The following is a 23,684-nucleotide window of genomic DNA, read 5'->3' on the forward strand; positions in this document are numbered from 1 at the left end:
GTCGTCTCTCCCATACCCGTGGGTTTCGTCGCACTGGGGTACTTTCTTCGAGCTCTAGGGCTATCAGACAAGCAACTGCTTCATTCTGCTGTCGTCTTCGGATATTATGTACAATTCCAATTATTTGTGAAACTGAAATAACAGTAAGCTGGCAAATTTCAAAAAACTGTCTGAATAATCTCTCCATTTCTTTGTTTAGTGGAGGGGGTGTAACGTGGAAAACAAAAGGTAGATAATTTGCGACATACACAAAATTATGTATGGAAACGGCTCAAGGGCAGATTTTTTTCGCGATACAACAAAAGTTATGCGACAGTTCGTTTTGGGGGGGGGGGGGATGACGTCATCACGCACACCATTTTATCGATAAAAAGCCAGTTTGATGGAAACAGGCTGGAGACAGCAAATTTCGCACATTTTTTTTTACGTCTATTCTGTTTGTCGATAACAAAACGTCGCAAAAAACTGGATGGAAACTTAGCTAATGGCTCCATGAAATGTAATGGCACTAATCCTCTCCACCGCATCTTCTCAAGTATAAATGGGAGTATGGTTTTCCTCCTCCTTCCTGCAATCTATGACCAAATGCCTTAGTTTTGCTATCATTAGAGTGAGCTTGTTATTCTGACACAACTGAGTTAATATTAACTCCCGGTGACAGCCACATTACAGAAGTTTCTTTGCCAAAGTTGTGATGGCCATGATCTGGACTTGCTGTGCACTGTTAAAGGAATGACCAGGCTGTGATGGTGTCTAGGTGTTAGGAGAAACCCCTGAATGTATTGTGCATTCCTCACTCTCCTCTTCCACCTTAGAAATTCTAAAGATGTGAGCACCTTCAGACTGTAGTTTTTGACAAAGGTCACAATCCAACTCTAGGCCACAAAAATTATATTGGAATTGAGGAGTTATGGCACTGAACACATCTTGAAACATGAAAGTTAAACCATGGAAGCAAAGAATAAAAACATATTCACAGAAGAGACAGACTAATTAATATTGTCTTGTCTGTTTTGTTCAGACTCCTGATCAACAGTATCTAGCTGAGCTGTGACCTAAACAATTAGTCATACAGTAAACCTAGTAAAACAGTGGAAAGGAGACCTCTGCAACCCCTGAAGGTAAACATGTCTGACCAGAACACCATGTCATCAGACATGAGTCATTGGGCAGAATCCAGACAGTTCCCTAGAAAATGCACTTGAGACCTGAGGCTGGAGATTTTGGAAATGTTAGCTAAATGGCAGCATGCTGGGCATAAACCTTAGATGCCTCTTATATCACCAGGAATTTTACTTCAGCTTATAATTAACACTTCCAAAACACTATATGTGGACAATGATACTCCATTTTTGTATACCACCTACATGTTTCAGAAGTCTAGTTACCAATATTTAATTTCAGGTTTATTGGAAGAATTTAGGTTACCTGCGTGAGTACAGCTCAGAGCTGAATTTCATTCATTCATTCATTTGCTACACCCACCTTGATTACATTTGAAGTCACAGAAAAGATGAATTTGTATTTTTTTATCAGTTAAATAATATTACATTAAATTCATTTATAAGAAAGAATAACTTCATTGCTCAGCAGAGTATGCCAGTCTCATTGATCTTCTAGTTTCCTCATATAGCAAAACAAAAACGATTACGCAGGTTATTGTGTAACCAGAAGTTGCTTCTTCTTCAGAACAAACAACCCACCACAAGTTAATGTATTAGTAAAGGTCTAAGGTCCTCCTTGACTACCTAAAATATAATTAGGAGGCATTTCCTTTCTTTATATTTCCTGTAGTTGAGATATCACAGTTACTGATTTACTCATTTTGATCAAATCTCCTTTTGAGTTTTATATTCTTCAGTTCCCCCCCAACACTGGGCTAGTGATTCTAGTGAGATTTAATTGGGAGTTATTCGGCCTCCAGTCCCTTTTAAAACTGAACTGGTCAAACTGTTCAGCTCTATTTGAAAGTCTGTTCATCTCCACTTCTGTTTAGATTTCACTGGACAAACCAGCTCAGCTTTAAATAATATTTACTGTCTTGTTCCTGGGTGGCATGGTGGTGTAGGTGTAGATATTGCTACTTCATGGATCAAGTGTTTGTCTGGTTTCATGTATTTTTTTTTCTTCTCTTTTTATTACCTTATAATGTAACTTTTTACCAGTGACCCCATTGAAAACAGTTTTGAGTAATCTTTATTTGCGACACTTCACATGTGTCATGATCTGTGTGGAGTTTGCAGTTTGTAACTGTCTTTACGCAGGGTTTCTTGTAGTTTTTCTGCAATATCTCTGAAGATGTGAAGTTGGGCAGGTTGATAATTCTACTTGGAGTCCTGTATGAGTGTGAATGTGGGTGTGTGTTGAGATGCATTTAACCCGGAGATGCGGGTCCACTTGGGGTCTTTTACCAAATCGGTGAAAAGTCAACATGGTATAACACGCCACAATTCATCTTCTTCCTCACTGGTATGGCCAATTACACAGGTCAAAACAGGAATTAAAACTGAATTGTTCAGCACTTCCGACATGTGCAAGATAAACAATCAAAGGAAAACTAACGGCTATGAAAATTCAGCATATCCTGGTTTACATCACGACTATAACCTATTAGTTCTTGTTAAATTTCACAAAAAAAACTGAGTTACTATTCCAGCATAGGCAACACTAAATAAAGGTATAAATCATTTAGCTTTAGAAATCTTTTTCTAGTTATCTGGTTTGAAAACTCTATTTAATAATGACCTTAAAATCCAAGACTCTTAACATGTCACTGTCAATTGCCATTATAGTAAGGCTGCTCACTTGTTCCTGGTGCGTTTTCACAATAAGGAGTTTAGAAGGAGCCTGCTCTCTGCTAGTAGCATTTCTCATGTCTCCCGGCACTCTTTACTCATCAAGTACTGCAGTGTTAGTTTCTGATATTAGCAGCTGGTCTAGGGCTAAGGATACATCTTGGCTGGAGCTAAATGGTGGGCTCACCGATTTGGCTTATAAATCAAATCAAATCGACCTTTTCTTAGCTGGATGGTGCTTGTATTTCAGATCTTTGTTATCAGTGCCTGTTCTTGTATCTCCCTTTCTCTTTGCACTTTCCATTTTTGTACCCTGCACCATTACCTGCTGCTCTCTGACATTGTGCTAAGTACTGCAGCTCTAACATTCAATAAACAGTAAAAGCAAGTACATCTGATACGATGGCCAAACAGGGTTATGGAGAATGTTTCAAATACATTTCTGAAAGACTGTCAGAAAAGAAATTAAAGATGAGCTTTTAAATGTTTTAAAGTTAGACCAATGACAGGCTCCAGATTATTCAGGGTCCCTGGCATGAAGCACAGGTCAGTCCATGTAGTAGATACCCCATGGCTGAGTACATAAGTAGGTCCTGAGGTGGACCAACACCCTGCCCACATGTGTTTTCCACATTGTGCTCATTTCCAGGTTCATTCCCACTTATAGCAGAGCCTGATTTCTTCTCTTATATGGATGGACAATTGATAACTTCAAATATAAAATTAGCCAATACCTATTTTCTATATCAAGCACTGTTTTATCCTCTTTTTTGTACTATGCCAGCTGTTCTTTGGTTGTTCTTATTGTTTCCAGTGATTGTATTGTTATTTTTTAATAAAAACTATTTTTGATATTCTAGGGTGGGAAATGCTGGGGTACCAGGGCTGTGGATCTTCCACATTGGAAGCAGCTTTCCTTTCGATAATGTGGTTCCTCCTGAAATAGCTACGCATACGTCAGGTGGACCAACTGTGGTGTCTCTGGACAGAGCTCTTAGTCACCCAGGACAAGACAGCCTGTTTGATGGTAATATTGATTCTGAGTCTGAAGAGTACAATGTGGATCCTAACTATGATGATGAAGAAGAGGAGTTTCCTAGTCCATCTCTGCCAGACCAGCCTACTGCAGAAGGGCATGAGTTCCCATATGAGTCTTTACCAAATCCTCTAACGACTGAGTCTCCTTTGCCAGTTCCTTACCCTCACTCAGATTTTGGCAGTCTCCCAGAAGATGAGACACCGAAACATGATTTAGCCTTATCAACCACTGAAAAACAAGAAGATGTCTTCCCTGAAGAGACAACACGGTCTCCCGCTGGTCACACCACCACCTATCTGGCATCTCCAGGCCCCGTGGTTGAGGTGCCACCTGAGTCAGATGTACCTGCAATATACCCAGAAGAAGAAATCATATCCCTAGTCAATGCAAAACCACCAAGTGCAAAGAATCGGCATGTGGTCACTGTTGATGAGGAAGTGAATTTTGATACTGGCGGTAAGCCTCTTATTATCTATATTTCAGTCTTTGTTTTAATCAATCTTTATGCTAATGTATGTTTTTTAAGCTAAAGGGCCCAACTTTGAAACCATCCAAGACAACAAAAGAAAAAATGTTGGGGCTGAAAAAGGGCTTCTCACTTTAGATAAAAAGTCTGAAGGAGAAATATAGAGTGGCGTAAAATATATTAGTTGGCATACTGAAAATAAAAAGGAAAAGAGGTTTACTAGTGGTTGCCTTTAATCGCTCTGTGGTGTGTTATCAGAAGTCACCTTTTACTGAACTTTTAGTTAATGTGTGTACACTGTTATCGTTCTGTTAACTTAGGCTCCAACTTAGGCTCCGTCCACACTGCTATGTTTTCCTTTAAAAACACAGACATTAGTCTCTGTTTTCACTATTCATCCACACTATCAGTGCATTTTCAACCCCTGAAAACAAATACTGTTGAAAAAGCTCCCCAGAGTTATATACTTCTGAAAATGCAACCTCGGCAATTTAATGTGTATGGGTGAAAACAGAAACTTTTGAAAAAGCAGACATTAATCTTACTCTGTGCTTATTAATTATTAACCCTAACCCTTCCCTGATTGGATTCTGCTCATTACCATGTCTTCATTTCCTGATTTGTCGCCAATCGCAGAAGAAAAACATATTCTAACAGAGCAGGCATGAAAGAGTTGCTTTCCATGGTGTTTCTGTGTTGCTTACTTGTATGCATCTAATTTGTGTTTTGTACAGTTTGAACACTACATACTTGTGTAAAAGCCAAATGATTTACCAGTCATTTAGTTTTGTGATAAATTCAGTGGTTAGGATTTTTCTGCCAACACGTGCATGTTTAGTATAGGTGAATGTCTACGTCATATGTGTTTTGGGTCATTTTAGTTTGGACGGAGATACTTTTGCAAAAAGTGAAAATGCTAATATAGATGGAGATCGCCTTGTTTTAAAAATTACATTTTTACATAGGTCCGTTGTAGGGTGAATGTAGCCTTAGTGACTTCTCTTGTGAAAGGTGATACTAGTAATCCAGCAATGACTACATTGCATGAGCTTTTTTTCCTTTTTAGGTTCAGAGGGTTAGATCATACTAAAGCTTGCTCATCAGGCATAGTATAGCACCCAAGGTGGGATGCTCGTAGGGTGGATTTGCTAAATATAAAAATATATTTGGCAGATTTTAACCAAAAAGATATTGTTAAAAGATGACTGGTGGTGATAAAATAAAAAAGGCTTCCATAACAGTGAAGAGATATCAAGGGCTACATCTCCAATGCAAGGGATTACATGGAACCCATTGCTGGAGAACACATTGGGATGGCTTTTATTATCTCCACTGCTTAATATGGCGCCTGTGCTGAGCCCACTCCCACTCTCTGACTAGACTCTTTTGCAACCTTTTCTTCCATTTATGCTACCTGATGTTTTCCCTTGTAAGCAAAATGCTGTTTGATACCATCTTCTGTCTAAAAGTTTGATCTGCTTCAAGGGCACAGTGAAACAGCAGGGAGTGTGTCCACCCACAGCCCTAAGGTTGCAGATTCAGTTTTGTGAAATAGTGACATCTGCATGGAGCTTTGAATCTTCTGGGATTTTCAAGCATTTCCACCGATATCCAAAAGACATGCTGTCAGATCACTTTGTGTTTGTGTGACCAATTGCTAGATCTTGATTTTGGGATAAAACTAGAGAAATAAAACTTTCCTCACTTTGTGTTCATTTCAAAGATCCAATTGTAGAGAGGTTTGCCCAAAGAATTCACCACTGAAGTACCACAATAAGCAACATAAATAGAAATGAGAAGTCAGACAGGTAAATGTAACTGGTAGCACATTTAAGACTAAAATGGCTGCTAGTATGACTTACACTGAGTATGATAAAGACTTTGTGCCATCATGATTATGCCTGCAGTGCTCCTTCCATAATATCTGCGAGAGTCCCTGGCTGCCATACAGTTCTCTGGACCTGGCTCCACTTCTTGGCGAGGTTGCATGTCCACAAGGTTTTTTCTGAATATTCTTGTTTTTTCACACATCCTCGTAATGTGTGTGATTAACAGTAGATTCCTCGTTTGAATGAATGCACATCATGATGGACTAGTTCCTTGTCGAGGGTTCATTTCTGTCTTGCACACTGTGCTGCCAAGATAGACTTGGGTTAACCTCAACAATCAAATTAAAAAATTTGGTTCATAAAATGGACTGATGAGTACTTAATAGTATTACATGGTGCTACTACATGGGGCCAACAAATTGAAGGTTGGCCAGGCATGCAAGTAATAATTTCATTTTTTTCTTCATATGTGACCAGTAAACAGACTTAAAATTGGATGGAGCTAGATGAATGGAAAATCATTAACTCCATGTTGTGTCTTTGCAGTATTTGTGTATACAACGGAGAACAAGGAGACATGCGCTCAATTTGAGCGTCAGTGTTCGCAGCATGGATATTGCACAGACTACTCCTCAGGCTTCTGCTGTCACTGCACATCGGGCTACTATGGAAATGGGAGACACTGTCTGCCGGAAGGTAAGCCCTATAGGGTGGGATTGACTGAAGAACATGCCAATAATATAAAAGTGGGGTGTGAAAATTAAACCAAGTCTTCAGAAAATATTCTTTCTACACATTCATCCCTTAGCTTTGAGACATTAGTGCCACTCAAAAATGTTGGGCAAAATAGGAGAATTGCCTGCTTTGAGTAACATTGAGAGTTCAAAGTAGCAACAGGCTTGCAATGGCTGCCTTAGCTCACATACAATGATGTCAGGCATCTCTACTGTTCCGGGTCATTTGTAGATCTATTGGAAGCTTGTTCAAGCCCTCAGGCACATCTCACAAACATCAAGACTATAAAAGCTGCAGCCATCTTACATGCTTTTTAATTACTCCCTGCTGTAGTATTACTGTAATCAAATTGTTTTGATGTTCTGGAATTTCTGTGCTTAATAAACATCTCTATTTTATATGCTTCTTTTAATCAGCCCTGTGGCAGGTTTAATAAATACCTAACTTTAATTTACTTCCAAATGTATTTTGGCCAAAAGGGAAAGGCAGAAAAATTCTAAGCAGATGGTATCGGCCAGTGGGCTTGAATCTTTGTTGTTGTCCTTTCTGCAGGTGTGCCACACCGCGTCAATGGAAAAGTGAGTGGCCAAATATCGGTTGGTATTGCTCAGGTGGACCTTTCCAACATGGACCTCCATGCCTATGTTGTTGTGAGTGACGGCAGGGCCTACACCGCAATCAGCGATGTGCCTGAACCAGCCGGCTGGGCACTGATGCCTGTGTCAACCATTGGGGGATTGTTTGGCTGGCTGTTTGCTCTGGAGTTGCCTAACCATGAAAATGGATTCAGCATTGCAGGTGAGCTGGAAATGTAAATAAATAATATGTGGTGTTGAGAGGTGTTTTGGTATGTCCATGATTTAACCCTTTACACTCAGCCTTCTTTATGTCTGTTTTCTGCAACTTTGATTTAACTGGTGTGAGAACTAGCCTGAACACCATGAGACAGACACAGGAGTTCTAGAAAACACACGTTTATTTACAATTTAAATCCCCACACACACACCGTGCTCCTGCACCAGTCACCCTTACACGGGCCTTTAAATGTCCGTGGGCTGCCTTTCATCTCTCTTTCTCTCTGGAGCTTCATCCTCCTCCTGCACCCGACTCTGGCTCCCTGAGTGTAAGAAGGCGGCCCCTTTTATAATCACCCGGATGTGCTCCAGGTGCTCGTTGACATCCTTCCGGACTCGGGGCGTCCCTTGAAGGTCCTCCATCAACCATCCCAGGTGTGGCGGAAGTGCAGATATCCCGGGCTCTATGAGGCTCGGGGGACCCCCTGGCGGTGGCCACAGGCCCCAGTGGGTTTGAGCCTCCACGCTCCGTCCCCGTGGTCCCCACACTATCCAGGGCGGTTGCTCCCTCGTGGCCTGGAGGACGTATAGTCTACTTCATGGTCCTTCCAGGCATACCAGCTGGGTCTGACCCCCAGCCTCCTGCCACACTGGCTATAACTTCATCATTCTTCATTCAGTATTCATGTTCTACTCCTCAAGCAGACTCAGTTGCAAAATTCAGTAACATTTTTACTAAAAAGTGCACTTTCTTATTCTGATTTTCATATGTGCAAAATAAGTGAGTCTCAGTGAATATGCCAGAAACACCCATAAAAAATGGTTATCAAAACAAATAATATGTCTCCTTATACTGTTTTGAAGCAGTACAAAAAACAGGATTCTTTTAAAGTTTTCAGATAACTGTCCATAGCTTGCATATCCCTTGAAGACCCATGCCCTATGTATCATTTTGAAGAGTAGGCCTTATTCTGTTAGTACAATTTCTTTACTAACTATATGTATTCTATTTGCAAGATTCAAAAACATCTTTACAAAAAAATTCTGAAATATAGAAAGTAGAAAACATAAGAGGTGTCATTTGGAAGTTGAAACACCCTTCTGATTTTGTAGATAATAGTTTGTACGTCAAATTATACACAATTGAATGAGGATGTTCAAGAAAGCCATGGTGGGGAGCTTGGGGGCAGATGTTGCTGTGATACAGTAATTTGGCCATCTTTGCAGGACGAAAGAAAAACATTGCAATGTGGCATTGGGGTTTGTGATATGGCATTGTAGCAGCAAAATACTGTACTTTAATTACAGCAATGAGGGACAAATAATTTTATTCAGTTTTTTTTTTAAATTTTTACATTATTGTTCAGTTCTACTGGTGGGTCTAGAACAATGGGGCTGAATTTAAACAACAACAACATTTATTTATATAGCACATTTTCATACAAAAAGTAGCTCAAAGTGCTTTACATAATGAAGAAAAGAAAAATAAAAGACAAAATAAGAAATTAAAATAAGACAACATTAGTTAACATAGAATAAGAGTAAGGTCCGATGGCCAGGGGGGACAGAAAAAACACAAAAAAAACTCCAGCCAAAATAAAATCTGCAGGGGTTCCAGGCCATGAGACCACCCAGTCCCCTCTGGGCATTCTACCTAACAAAAATGAAATAGTCCTCTTTGTAATTAGGGTTCTCACGGAAGGACTTGATGATGATGGTCATGCAGACTTCTGGCTTTTAATCCAGCACTGTTGGAACATCGCGGTGCTTTGAGTAGATGGTGGTGGCGCAAGCCACCACCAAAAGGACACCGGAAAAAGAAACAGAAGAGAGAGGAGGGGTTAGTACAGATTTTAGTGCCACCATGAATAGTTATTATAATGAATTGTATATACAGAGTATCAGGATTAAATTACAGTGAAGTCATGAGAAGGCCATGTTAAAGTAATGTGTTTCAGTAGTTTTTTTAAAATGCTCCACAGTATTAGCCTGGCGAATTCCTACTGGCAGGCTATTCCGGATTTTAGGTGCATAACAGCAGAAGGCCACCTCACCACTTCTTTTAAGTTTTGCTCTTGGAATTCTAAGGAGACACTCATTTGAGGTTCTGAGGTTACGATTTGGAATTTAAGATGTCACACATTTGGATATATAAGATGGAGCGAGATTATTTAAGGCTTTATAAACCATAAGCAGAATTTTAAAGTCAATCCTGAATGACACAGGTAACCAATGTAGTGACATCAAAACTGGAGAAATGTGCTCGGATTTTCTTTTCCTGGTTAGGATTCTGGCAGCTGCATTCTGCACTATTTGCAAACGATTTATGTCTTTTTTGGGTATTCCTGAGAAGATTGCGTTACAGTAATCTAGCCGACTGAAAACAAACGCTTGAACTAATTTCTCAGCATCTTTCAATGATATAAGAGGTCTAACTTTTGCTTAAGTGAAAAAATGCTGTCCTAGTGATCTGATTAATATGCGATTTAAAATTCAGATTACAGTCAACAGTTACCCCTAAACTTTTTACCTCCGTCTTGACTTTTAATCCTAATGCATCCAGCTTATTTCTAATAGCCTCATTGTATCCATTATTGCCAATCACTTAGATTTCGGTTTTCTCTTTATTTAGCTTGAGAAAATTACTATTCATCCATTCTGAAATACAAGTAAGACATTGTGTTAGTGAATCAATAGAATCGGGGTCATCAGGTGCTATTGATAAATACAGCTGTGTGTCATCAGCATAGCTGTGGTAGCTCACGTTGTGCCCTGAGATAATCTGACCTAACGGAAGCATGTAGATTGAGAAGAGCAGTGGACCCAGGATAGAGCCTTGTGGAACACCATATAGGATATCATGTGTCTTTGAGTTGTAATTACCACAACTAACAAAGAATTTTCTCCCTGCCAGGTAGGATTCAAACCAATTTAAGACACTGCCAGAGAGGCCCACCCATTGACTAAGGCGATTTCTAAGAATATTATGATCAATGGTGTCAAATGCGGCACTCAGATCTAAGAGGATGAGAACAGATAAATGGCCTCTGTCTGCATTTACCCTCAAGTCATTTACTACTTTAACGAGTGCAGTTTCTGTGCTGTGATTTGTTCTAAAACCTGACTGAAATTTATCAAGAATAGCATGTTTATTGAGGTGCTCATTTAATTGCATAATGACTGCCTTCTCCAGAATTTTACTTAAGAAAGGCAGGTTAGAGATGGGTCTAAAGGGTTAATGAAAACAATCTCTAGGATACCCTGAACTGGATTAAGCACATTTTAGAATGTAAAGCACAAAGCCTTCCACTAAACATGGTGTTTGTCATTTTAGAGTGTTTTGTATTAAAAGGAGGGGCATATAATTAGTTTTGAAGCCTATGTCTATCTTCCATGATGCAATCGTTGTTATACAATGCTCATCATTTGTGCCCCATGTTGCTCTCAGAATAATGCTCTTAAATGTTTGACGACCGGAGTGGAGTGCTTGTATGCCAATTTATTCTTATCAGTTTTAATTAAGGCACTGACTGGAAGGCATCTCCATAAAACGAGTGTGACTTTATGATAATAACATTAGGGTTTAGCGCAAACAGCTATTCACAGATGTCCCAGTAGTTTAATTAACTTTTGTTGAATTGGGCAGATCGCTATAGCCCTGATATCGGGGTAGTCCCTCTGCTTTGCATGTCTTTGTAAACACCATTTGTTAATGTTTTAGATGTACTATACTATTTAGATTTCTGTGAAGAAGCAATAGCTGCTCAGCAGACTTCTGCTTCCCATAGTGTCAAACAGTCCCAAAAGTCGAGCCAAATGTGATGTTTGCTTTGGTCTGTCATCAGATTATCCCTGCGCTCTCTGCATGTGGAATAGCGGGTCTACGGCTCATCAATTTGTGGCTGATTTTAAATAAATAATCACATCCTACGAAAGTGCAGGCTGCAATAGGGTGTGGGTGCATGTAAGTGCATTTCTCTCCATGGCCAGTTGGGGTACTTGGCTGATCCCACTGCATGCACGTGTCAGAAATGGGCAGATCAGTAACATGGAGAGGCAGTACAAAAAAGAGCCTGCACAGGACAAATGGTGAAAAAAAACAGACAGGACACAGAGATATATATTGAGAGAGAGAGGTGGTCAGAAGTGAGCTTCAGGGCTACAGGATTCTGAAGCTGAAGAAATGGTGCTCCTACTGAGTTATTGCAGGAAAGTAGGAGCGAACTGACATGCTGTGTCTGTCACAGACGCCGAGGAACTGGTGGTGGGGGACATGTGCGGCTCAGTGTACCACCCCAGGATTGCCAAAGGATGGACAATGGGGACCTGAGCTAGTGTGTGATGGTTGACTACACATGTCAGTGGGTGTCTCCTCCTTATACGAAGTTTGAACAGGATAAGTGAAGGCGGCACCAGGTTTAAATGGGCAGTATCAGGGGCTCAAAGTTTTGTGGATTGTCTCTGGCTTTAACTTCTGATTTTAATGGATATTTATTTATTGGATTTTAACCTTCCCTTTCACTTGTTTTTATGGACTATGTATTTATTGAGGACCTCCCTGTGTGGAGTTTGCATGCTCTAGCCGTGTCTGTGTGGGTTTCCTCCGGGTGCTCTGGTTTCCTCCCACAGTCCAAAGACATACAGGTTAGGTGGATTGGCGATCCTAAATTGTCTTTAGTGTGTGCTTGGTGTGTGTGTCCTGCGGTGGGTTGGCGCCCTGCCTGGGATTGGTTCCCTGCCTTGCGCCCTGTGTTGGCTGGGATTGGCTCCAGCAGACCCCCATGACCCTGTGTTCAGATTCAGCGGGTTGACAAATGGATGGATGGATGTATTTATTGAATGATAACACACTGCACTTTGTTTTGAACAGTGTTTGTTTTGATTGTTTTTAATAAAAGCACTTTGGCACCTTTATGCACCTACCTCTTGTCTGGCTGTATGTGTCCTCATCTGCTAGGCTCATCTCTTGGTTAGGTTACAGACGGTGGTGGGTTCAAGAGGCTTTCTAGAGCAATTGGGAGTATGGAGCAGACTCACATCATCACACTGCACTCTTGTTGTTTCTTTCTTCTTTAAGCCCAAAGCAAAGTGAATAATGTGTGTCTTATGGCATTGACAGTTAAGTGTTAAAATTAAATTATGGCCCTAAAAGACAGTGAGGTTTGCCCAAATTGTTGTTGGAAACAGGAGATTTGGAGATTTTAATTCTGACATTTACAGCTGTTTGGTATGAGTTATATATGACACGCATGGCTTTAAGGCCAAATCACATTAGTCGACTTTTCCAGTAAATTTCAGTTGTAGCCTTCATTTACATCACCTCAGTGAGATAAAGGCAGTCGGCAGCACACTCTTGTGAAGCATTGTTGCATAATGTGACATATCCCGCCATCACTCCAACTAGTTCATGACTTGTTCTGATAAAATCAAACAGATTTGATTTTGTCTTTAGTCATAATGCTGGGCTTGTGTGCATGAGAGCAGACAACCAATGGATGCTCATCCGGGCATATTATGCATAGAATGCATGATGAGGAATAAGGAAAATGGGGGCATTTGACCTCACAAGCAGAAGAGAAGTTCATCTGTTGGATGTCTTATGCTTTACATGCCACGATGGAGTGGGGAAAAAGAGCCGAGACGGAGACTGAACTGTCCATTCCTGTTAACTCCTTCTGATAGCGCCAGCTCCATCAGGATGCATATCATTGGCTGTCACATTAAGGGGAAAATACAGCTGTGTGGGATGGTTGTTAATGAAATCGCTAAATGTGAGATGTCCAGTGATCTTCAGTTGTTTAAACTGACATGGTCCAGCAATGTTATAAGTGGACGTCCAACTGATGGTCTTTAAACAACTGAATGGGAATGAATCGAATAGAAATTAATCCTTTGCTTCCTCTTTGAGGAAGGATGACATTTGTTTTTGATCAGCTTTCACAGATCTTAACCCCAAAATGCTCTGGGATAAATTTAGTACACCCAGAAGTATGTTCTTTTTAACACTTGAATTTTCTTTCAGGGCTGAACGCTAAACATTAATATGAATTGTACATACAGTATTTGACCTTAATCTTAACTCTTCATGCAGAGGACTATTTGAATATGTCTAGTGCAGCCTGTATAGTAATAGTCACAGCACCTGCACTATAAAATCCATAAGCAACTAGCCGTCCAGCTCATTCAAAGGTAAATGTTAGCTGAAGAAGGAAAACCCTGTTCACATAAGATCTGCAATGAGGTGAAAAAAAATGGTCTGTTTGTGCCTTTGCAGTAAAACAATAAAATGGTTGTGTGTGTTTGCTGAATAGTGAGGGGTCTTTATTTATGGTCACACAACTTTATGATCTAGTGTCGCCTTTTTTATTGCTCTGCACATATTCACAGTTGTATGTGAATGGTAGCCGAATTGTGGTGACTGAAACAACTAGACTAGTTTGAAACTAAGCACAACTGACATTCATTCTATCAGTGAGTTAAGACTGAGGCATTGATGATGGACCTATGAGATCCATGTGTGAGGTGCTTAAATCATAGCATAAGAGAACAAATCAATTTAATTCAGTTCAGGCTGCTGTGAGGCCAAACAGAAAACAGCCTTGGACAGTCCATTGTGGGACCCAAATCGAACATGCAAGACTTCCAAAAACATCATATTGTTTGAAGCCATCAATGAAAAGGTGATCTGAGGATGGTTATATGGAAGTCAGATCAGCTAGAATTTGAAAAAAAGTTAACTGAGAGCTGTTAGAATAAAGGCCTGGAGAAAGACTGTGGAAATGGCTGAATGGGTGAGTGTGGTACCTATTAAACTTCTGAGAGCATTCAACAAAATGTGAATCATTGGACAAAATGCAACATTTTTTTAGACTTTAAAAGTTTCATTTTCAAGGTAGAGATGTGAATTTCAAGAGAATATCCTATTGTTGATCCTCATACCGTTTCTCCGTTTAATTTCCTCAAAGGTGCCATCTTTACACGGTATGCTGAGATCACCTTCTATCCAGGGAATGAAAAGCTTCGAGTAACCCAGGAAGTGAAGGGACTAGATGCTGAAAATCACCTCACTGTCCACACCCAGATTCATGGACATGTTCCTTTTGTACCTCCGGGTGCCACTGTGCAGATTGAACCATTCAAGGAAATTTATCACTACCATCCATCAGGTATGCATCTTTTTTTTAATCATACTCTACTTTTGCTGTCAAGAATCATTAAAAATGAATCAATTAAATAATCTGAAACAATCCTATCAGAAGCTTCAAGCACATGTGTCCCTCCTATAAAACTGTAAACCAGAAGTATATTAATTAAAATGGATTCACTCAACAAGTAACACTGGTTATGTTTGAATCCCACCCAGTGTCACTCTCAGTATTTATGCAGGTGCCCTAATGGTAACCTGCACTCCCTTGTAGTAACTGTCCAAGGCCTTAATTTGGCTAGGCTGTTGCTGTCATGATTTAATTAACAATCATCATATGAAAGTTTTACCTTTAATCCGTGTCTTCATCCCTTTTGTTTTTGCATTGAATGTTGAGAACATTATCACCCTTCTATTTTGTTTTATTAGTATGACAGCATTACTGTTTTCTGTCCACTGGAATATTAAAAACATTGACAAGACCAGTTAGAAGAGGAGGACATTTCAGTGGAAGAAAGTCTGTTATCATGTCTCTACTATTTTCTTCTAGTGGTGACATCGACATCAACTCAAGAGTACAAAGTGATATCTGCAGGAGGCCACTCAGAGACCTTTTCATACCGCATCAGCCAGAATATTTCATATTATGAGTGTCGTCATGCACCAAAAACAGTTCCTAATGCTCAACAGCTTCGTTTGGAGCGTGTCTTTGTTTTGTACAGTAAGGATGAGCAAGTGCTGCGATATGCTATCACCAACCAGATTGGACCCGTTGGAGGTGAGTGTTGTGTTTTGTCTCGGGAGTCGTAGTTAGGCGTCCTAGAGGACTTGTCGTTATCAACTTCCAGAGAGTCCTCAGAAGCCATTAAGAAGGCTAACGTAGCACCCTGATAAGTGTAGTGCAAGTCAAAGGAGGTTATGCTGAAGCTTATAACACACTTTTGAGGCCTCTCCTGGAGTACTGTGTACAGTTTTGGACTCCAGGCTACAAAGCAGTGATAGAAAATTCCAGAGAAGAGCGACTGAGCTCACTCCAGGACTGAAGAGGATGAGTTATGAGGAAAGATTAAAAAAGGTGAGCCATTTTAGTTTAAGCAAAAGAAGATCAAGAGGAGACATTATTGAAGAGTTTAAAATTATGAAGAAAATTAGTAGAATGGTTTGAGACTTACAGTATTTTAAAATGAGTTCATCAAGAGCATTGTTAAGGGTAAATTTTGCACAAACATTAGGAAGGTTTTCTTCATGCAGGGGACCATACACACATGGAATAAGTTACCAAGTACTTTAGGTACCTTCAAAACTTGACTTGTTATTATTTTGGAAGAAGTAAGTGGATAGGACTGGTGGGCTTTGTTTGGCTGAATGGCCTGTCCTTGTCTCGATTTTTTGAATGTTGTAATGTTCTTTAGTATCTGTTTATAGACTCTTCTTCAATGCTCTTCATGTAAGTATGCACAGTATATATGTGAATACCTTTTCTCAAATGATACATGTTATGTCTGCGGTGGGCTGGCACCCAGCCCGGGCTTTGTTTCCTGTCTTGTGCCCTGTGTTGGCTGGGATTGGCTCCAGCAGACCCCCACTGACCCTGTAGTTAGGATATGGAGGGTTGGATAATGGATGGATGGATACATGTTATGTTCACTTTTACATCCTATAGAAGCTAATTTATGTGCTGACACATTATTATTACATGTATAATAATAGAGGCTTGAGAAAAGGTTGTTGCCAATCTATGTGGATGAAAGTACAATATTAAGAACCTTAAAGTCTAAACCCAAAGGGATTCCGATAATTTTATTTATTTGTAGTAGGAAAGGGTAAGCTGTGTTGGACCAAATGGCCTGTTTCCATAAGAACTCTCCTTATGTTTTAGTGTTTTCGTCAGTCTGCTGCAACATTAACAAATCTTTTATGGCAGTGTTACTTTAGCATGCTATATTGCACAATACACCTGTTATTTTCTTTTTCTTTAAAATAAGCTGACCTGGGGTGTCCATTTAGGACGTTTCTTGCTTTGTTCCCTTCAAGTTGAACTAGTCAGTGTAATTTCTTTCAGTATTCATTTTATATGCTCAAGTGGCCACTTGGAACAAGTCGGTCCTGGGAGATGTTTCTGAGTCTGTTACACTTGTGGTTGTGTGTTCTCCTCACCTTAATCTGCTCTCAACTGTCCCAATGGACGGTTGTGTTTCTATTTTGTTTTTTGTTTTCAACATGTTGCTTCCTCTAATAGTTATTTTATATTTCCTAAATTATTCCCTTGTGTGCAAGCATAGTGGATTCTGTTCTGGTGTTTTAACATGAGAATTACACAGAGGACTGTAGAAACATGTCAATTGCTCTGTGACATCCTGGGGCTTACAGCAGCAAATTTCATTAAGAAGCTTTGGCCATGGAGTCAGAATGATAGGGTGGCTAAGGCACTGGACATTAACCCAGAAACTTGCTCTTTAATTACCAGCTCACTTTGTGACTCGAGCAAATGCTTCACACTGTGTTTGTCCCAAAAATAAAAAATGGTAAAAACAGTTTTAATATATTCTTGCTGCAGGTAAACACAAACAGGCCAGTGGTGCCAGACGGCATATCAGGTCGGCTCCTAAAGTCCTGCTTTAAGCAGCTTTCTCCGGTTTTTCATTTACTTTTTAACTGGTCCCTGACCTGTGCTGTTGTACCGGATCTGTGGAAACAGTTAATCATTACCCCAGTTCCTCAGGTCTCCAGGCCAAGCAGTCTGAATGACAACAGACCTGTTGAACTCCATTCCAATGAAATGCTTTGAACATTTTAATGACAGAGACAAAGTCTTTTCAAGATAGCCACCAATTTGCTTACTGAGCAAATAGAAGTGTGGAAGATGCTTTGCTGGTTATCTTACATCAAATGACACCTCTCTTGATAAGACTGGTTCAGAGCAATATTTATGGAGTTTTCCTCATCATTCAATACTGATTGAGAAATTGAACAGTTTTAATGTTAACCTATTGTTACACTGTGAATTCAGTGTTTTCTTCTGAATTGTTCACAGACAGTCAGTGTACAGGACACTTTTTCAAAAGTCCTTCGTTCAGACCATTCCTTTTTACTCTGTGCACAATTGACCGGTGACCTAACAATGACCACTGTTGCTTTATCAAGTATGCTGATAGGACGGATATCTGCAGATGATGAAAGCCATCATTTAAATGAAATGGACTATTTGATGTATTATGAACTATTGTGCTCTGAATATCAAAAAGACAAAAGAAATGATATTTGACTTTAAAAGATGGAATCAGCATGTTCACCCATCATTGATCTTGTGGAGAAGATAGAAATAGTGGCTAAATATAAATACTTGGGAACTAGCCTAGGTAGATCTTGATGAGGTAATGGACTGAATGATCTCCTCCCTTTTGTCAAATATCTTATGTTCTTATTTATAACAGTCTTAATTTGAATACAAATACCAAAAAAACACATTTTCTAAATGCAATTAACACTACTACTGACTATTTAAAGTGGACAAATCAAATCAAAATCTTTATTGTCATTGTAGCAATGAGACATTGTACAACGAAATATAGGTGCAATTTTCCAATGCAAAAATAAAATAAAAACAAAACACAATTACTCAAGTTAAAACTAAAATTATCCATTCATACATGCGTCATATTGCACTTGTCCCATAGCCAATGTTGACTTAGAGCTGTATTGTAAACATGAGAGTGTATTGTATTGTAAACATGAAGGTGCACTAGGTCAGATTGACCACTTAGCAGCATTCAGCATGGTGATGGCTGAAGGACAGAAACTGTTTCTCTGTCTATTTGTCTTAGTCTTTATGGATCTGAAATGTCTGCCTGAAGGCAGACGTTCAGACAATGCATGTCCTGAGTGTGATGGGTCCTGAAGAATTTTCTTGACGTTCCTGAGACAACAGGAACTATGTAGTTCTTCTAGTGAGGGGAGAGGACAGCCGATTATCCGCTGGCCGACCTTAATGACCCTGTGGTGCTCCTTCCCCTGTGCTACAGTGTAGCTGGAGAACCACGCCCAGAGACAGTAGGCCAGGATGCTCTCTACTGTGCAGCAGTAAAAGGATACCAGCAGTTTCTCAGGGATGTTGTTCTTCCTGCGAACCCTCAGGAAGTAGTCTTTGTTGGGCCTTCTTCACTACCTTAGCAGTGTGTGTTCCTCAGGTCAAGTCCTCCCTAATGGTGACTCCCAAGAAGCGGAAGTCTGAGACCCTCTCCACACAGTCCCCATTGATGATGAGTGGCTGGATGTTGTCTGCCTTCTTCCTGAAGTCCACGATGAGCTCCTTGGTCTTGGCTATATTTAGGAGCAAGTTGTTATTCTTACACCACATTGTCAGCTGCTCCACCTCATTTCTGTAGGTGGACTCATCCCCCCCAGAGATGAGCCCTACTATCGCGGTATTGTCAGCGAACTTAACAATGGTGTTACTGTGGTGGACAGGAATGCAATTGTGGGTGTAGAGGGTATAGAGCAGGGGGCTCAGAACACAGCCCTGAGGCTGATGAGTGTGGAGAAGTAGGGGCCCACTCTAACCCTCTGAGTGCGATCACTCAGAAAGTCCTTGATCCAAAGGCAGGTGGAGTGTGGAAGTCCTATGTCTGCCAGTTTGGTCACCAGTCTGTGGGGTAAGATGGTATTAAAGGCAGAGCTGAAGTCTATGAAGAGCAGCCGTGCGTAGCTCCCCTGCTGCTCCAGATGAGACAGAACAGCATGGAGAACAGTGGCCACAGCGTCCTTCATAGACCTGTTTGCTCTGTAGGCAAACTGGTGCGGATCAAGCATGGGAGGGATGAATGACATGATATGGTTCCAAGTGAGCTTCTCGAAGCACTTCATAACCACAGGGATCAGTGCAACTGGCCTGTAGTCATTAAGACTGGTGATGGTCTGTTTCTTGGCCAGAGGTACTATGACAGAGGATTTCAGGCAGGATGGCACAGTGGACTGAGACAGAGACTGGTTGAATATCCTGGTGAAGACCCCAGCCAGTTGGTCTGCACAGTCTTTCAGCACGCGTCCTGAGATGCCGTCAGGTCCAGCTGTCTTCCGTGGGTTGACAGCTCGCAGCGTGTGTCTCACCTCGTGCTCCCCCTCTGTAAAGATGGAGCTGTTGTTGGTTTCTGGATGGGGTCTGGCTGTCTCTGGTGGATCCGCTTCAAACCAGGCAAAGTAGTGGTTCAGTTCCTCAGCCAGCGATAAATCACCTCCCACAGCTCCAGGACTGGTCTTGTAGTTGGTCATATGCTGGACACCCATCCAGTCGTTGTTGCTGTCCAGGTGTTCCTCGATCTTGCTTTTATAATCGAACTTGGCCTCTTGGATGCCCCTCTTTAGAATGGCACGGGCTGTGCTGTAGAGGACCTTGTCACCAGACCTGAAGGCAGTGTTCCTCTCTTTCAGCAGCCTCTGGACTTCCCTGGTCATCAAGTGGTTCTGATTGGGGTAGACCCAGATACGTTTATCCACTGTGACAATGTCTGTGCAGTTCTTAATATAACAGTATGCTGTGACTAAACACTTCAAGGTCTGGGTGTTCAAAGATGTCCCAGTTGGTCCTACTGAAACAGTCCTGCAGCTGCTGAGAGGCTCCATCTGGTCAAGTTTTAATTGTCCTTGTGCTGTTAGGGGTAGTTTTCCTGAGTAGGATGTATGCAGGAATTAAAAACAGTGACGTGTGGTCAGAGTGGCCCAGGTGTGGTAGCGGTGTAACCCTGTAGCCCTGTTTAATGTTTGTGTAGACTTTATCCAAAGTGTTAGCTCCTCAGGTGGCACACTTGATGTGCTGATGGAATTTAGGGAGCACAGGTTTTAAATCCACATGGTTAAAGTCCCCAGCAATGATATACACAGCATCAGGGTGCTTGGTCAGCTGACTGCTAATACTGCGGTGTAAAAGTTCAATAGCTGAGTTTGTATTAGCATCTGGTGCTATGTTAACAGTGGTAATCATGACACAGTAAACTCTCTAGGGAGATACCCTGTATATGGGTCTGCATCTAACAGTCACATACTCCAGGTTCAGGGAGCAGTGACTGTCTACACTCACTGTATTTGTACACCAGTTGTTATTTACGTACACACACAGCCCCCCTCCTCTGCTCTGGCGCTGTGCAGTGTAGCCTGTTAGCTGGGTAACAGAGTCCGGGTTCAATGAGTGAAGCCAGGATTCCATGATCAACAGAACGCAACTGTTCTTTATGATGTTATTTGTTGCCACCTGTAGCCTCAGTTCATCGATTTTGTTGACGAGAGATATGGCATTGGTGAGGAAAACACTGGGGAGTGGAGATTTAACAGGCTGCCTACTTAACCTCGCTAACGAGCCAGTTCTGCAGCCTTGCTTTTGCTTTCTCTCTCTGCGCCACCTCCGTTGCCTGCCCGCGGGGATGATAATCCACGGAGAGCCGGGACTCCTCGCTATGTCTGCCGGAATGTCGCGGGAGCGGAGAAACTCTGATGAAACACACCCCTCGCTGCACACTCCAATCTTGAGAAGTTCCTGTTGGCTGTAGATGTTGTCGGCTCGACAAGATGCAGGTGAAACAAGTCCTTTCACCACAGTGTGATTCAGTCTGTTAACACATTCAGTTTTATTGCCTGGTTTAGTGGTCTTCTTCTTCCTCTTCATCTTTTCCAGCTTCTATATGGGGTTGATGTGCTTGATCAACCATCTCCAAACAGTGCTGTCCTGCACCTTCTCCCCAGTCAAGCCCTTTTCCTTCAGATATTCTTTTACTTTATCCATCCTCCTCTGCTTTGGCCACCCTTGCTTTCTCTTACCCTGTATTTCCATGCCCATCATTCTTTTGCCACATTTTCATTGTATTTCCTCATCACATGATCAAGCTACTTTTATGTACTTTCTTAGATACTGTATCTATCACACTTTTGATTGTCTCATTTCTTATTTTGTCCTTTTTGTAACTACTCGCATCCATCTCAACGTTCTCATTTCTGCCACATTCGTCTTCTTCTCCTGTGTTCCCTTTTACTGTCCAGGCCACAGCTCTCTCTATCATTTCTGGTCTTACCACTGTCTTAAAATCCTTGTCTTTAACCTTTGCCTTAATTCCTTAATCACACAAAACTCCCGTTCCCTCCTTCCAATTGTTCCATCCACAATTCACTTTGTGAGTTATCTCTGCATCTAGTTTTATATCTTGGGCTACCACTGATCCTGGATGTTTAAATGTTTATATAATATATATAATATTTAAACTCTTTTCAGTAGCTCTCATTGCAGGCTAACTTCTGCATCCTGATCAACATTAAACCTCATTTTTTGTCATCTTTCTATTTATCTTCAACCCTCTATCTTCCAAATCCCACAACACAACACAATATCATTAGGAAAAAGCCTACACCAGGGGGTTTGGACTTTTATCCTTTGACTCAACACATCCATAACCAGCCTGCTTTAAACGTCTGACAAACCAAAATTTAATAAAGCTCCAGCAGTTTACCAAACATGCCTCTAAATTTATTGGGGCTGACACAGATGATGGCAGACACCCACTGCACGTAGAACTCAACTTCACTAAGTCAGGGAGGACAGCTGCTTGGAAAACCCACACAAATCACTCCAGAAATTCCTTTCCACTGCAGTGCTATACAGTCTTTTTTAATAAGGAATAGCAGAGATAATAATGTTTGTTTTGGCTTGTATCATGTACCTATTTTAGGTAAAATGTACCACAAAAATTATTGAAGTCGTTTTAAACAAAAAAAAAATCTATTTTTTCAAACAATGTAAACAATTTTAGAATTTCTGTTTAAGTTTTGAACCTGACTTGTCTCTATTTGTTTGTTTTATTTATTTCTGTCTATTTTTGGATGCAACTGAGAAGACAAATGTCATGTTTTCTTGTGTAAAGATAACTAAGCAAAAACCTTGAACCTTGATCTTGTATTTTGCCTTGGATAAAGATGTCAGCCAATATACAATAATAATAATAATAATTAATAAACAGAATCAGTTTTTTTCTGCAAGGTTTCAGGTAATGCAAGTATAGAAACAGGGCTAAGAAATACATCAGGTTAGCTGATTTGTGTTTTCTATTAATTAAAATGAAGTTATGTATTTTAATGCAGTTGTTTTTTTTTTTGTTTATCCTGGCACCACAGTGCAATGACAAATGATGAGTGAAATGGCTGCATGAAATTGAACTTGCAGGGAAATGCAATGTTTGACTTTGCAAATCCATCCATCCATCCATTATCCAACCTGCTATATCCTAACTACAGGGTCACAGGGTCTGCTGGAGCCAGTCCCAGCCAACACAGGGCTCAAGGCAGGAGACAAATCCTGGGCAGGGCGCCAGCCCACTGCAGGGCACACAAACACACACACCAAGTACACACTAGGGACAATTTAGAATCACCAACGCACCTAACCTGCATGTCTTTGGACTGTGGGAAGAAACTGGAGCACCCGGAGGAAATCCACGCAGACACGGGGACAACATGCAAACTCCACGCAGGGAGGACCCGGGAAGCGAACCTGGGTCTCCTTACTGCGAGGCAGCAGCACTACCACTGTGTCACCGTGCCACCCCCACTTTGCAAATAAAATTATAAAACCAAGTGCGTTTCAAAATGGCAACATTAGCACATTTATTTTCATCTCATCTGCAACCTTTTTGTTCAAAAGCATGGCATGACTTATTCTGGAGCAGAGCGTTAAATTGGTGGTGTGGCTGGAGAGCACTCAAGCAGCAAGCACTTCAGAGGCAGTGCTAAAATCCACTGGCCTGGGTATGTGGCCGCTGGCAGGCCTCTGGCTTGTATCAGTTTACAGATTTGGGGAAGTGAGTGCATATTGGGCTACCGCTGACCCCGCGATTTGTGGTGGAACC

The 23,684-nt window shown here is 41.0% G+C and overlaps 1 protein-coding gene across 1 annotated transcript in view; it reads left to right on the forward strand.

Moving 5' to 3' along the window:
* nid2a (nidogen 2a (osteonidogen)) overlaps positions 1–23,684 on the forward strand; it is a 100,976-nt gene that overhangs the window by 22,165 nt on the left and 55,127 nt on the right. Inside the window, 5 exon segments of the mRNA XM_051919971.1 lie at positions 3,656–4,290; positions 6,676–6,825; positions 7,417–7,662; positions 14,624–14,824; positions 15,353–15,580. Of these exon segments, the coding sequence (XP_051775931.1) occupies positions 3,656–4,290; positions 6,676–6,825; positions 7,417–7,662; positions 14,624–14,824; positions 15,353–15,580 (1,460 nt within the window).

This window comes from Erpetoichthys calabaricus, chromosome 16 (assembly GCF_900747795.2).
Source record: "Erpetoichthys calabaricus chromosome 16, fErpCal1.3, whole genome shotgun sequence".
NCBI classification, from domain to species: Eukaryota; Metazoa; Chordata; class Cladistia; order Polypteriformes; family Polypteridae; genus Erpetoichthys; species Erpetoichthys calabaricus.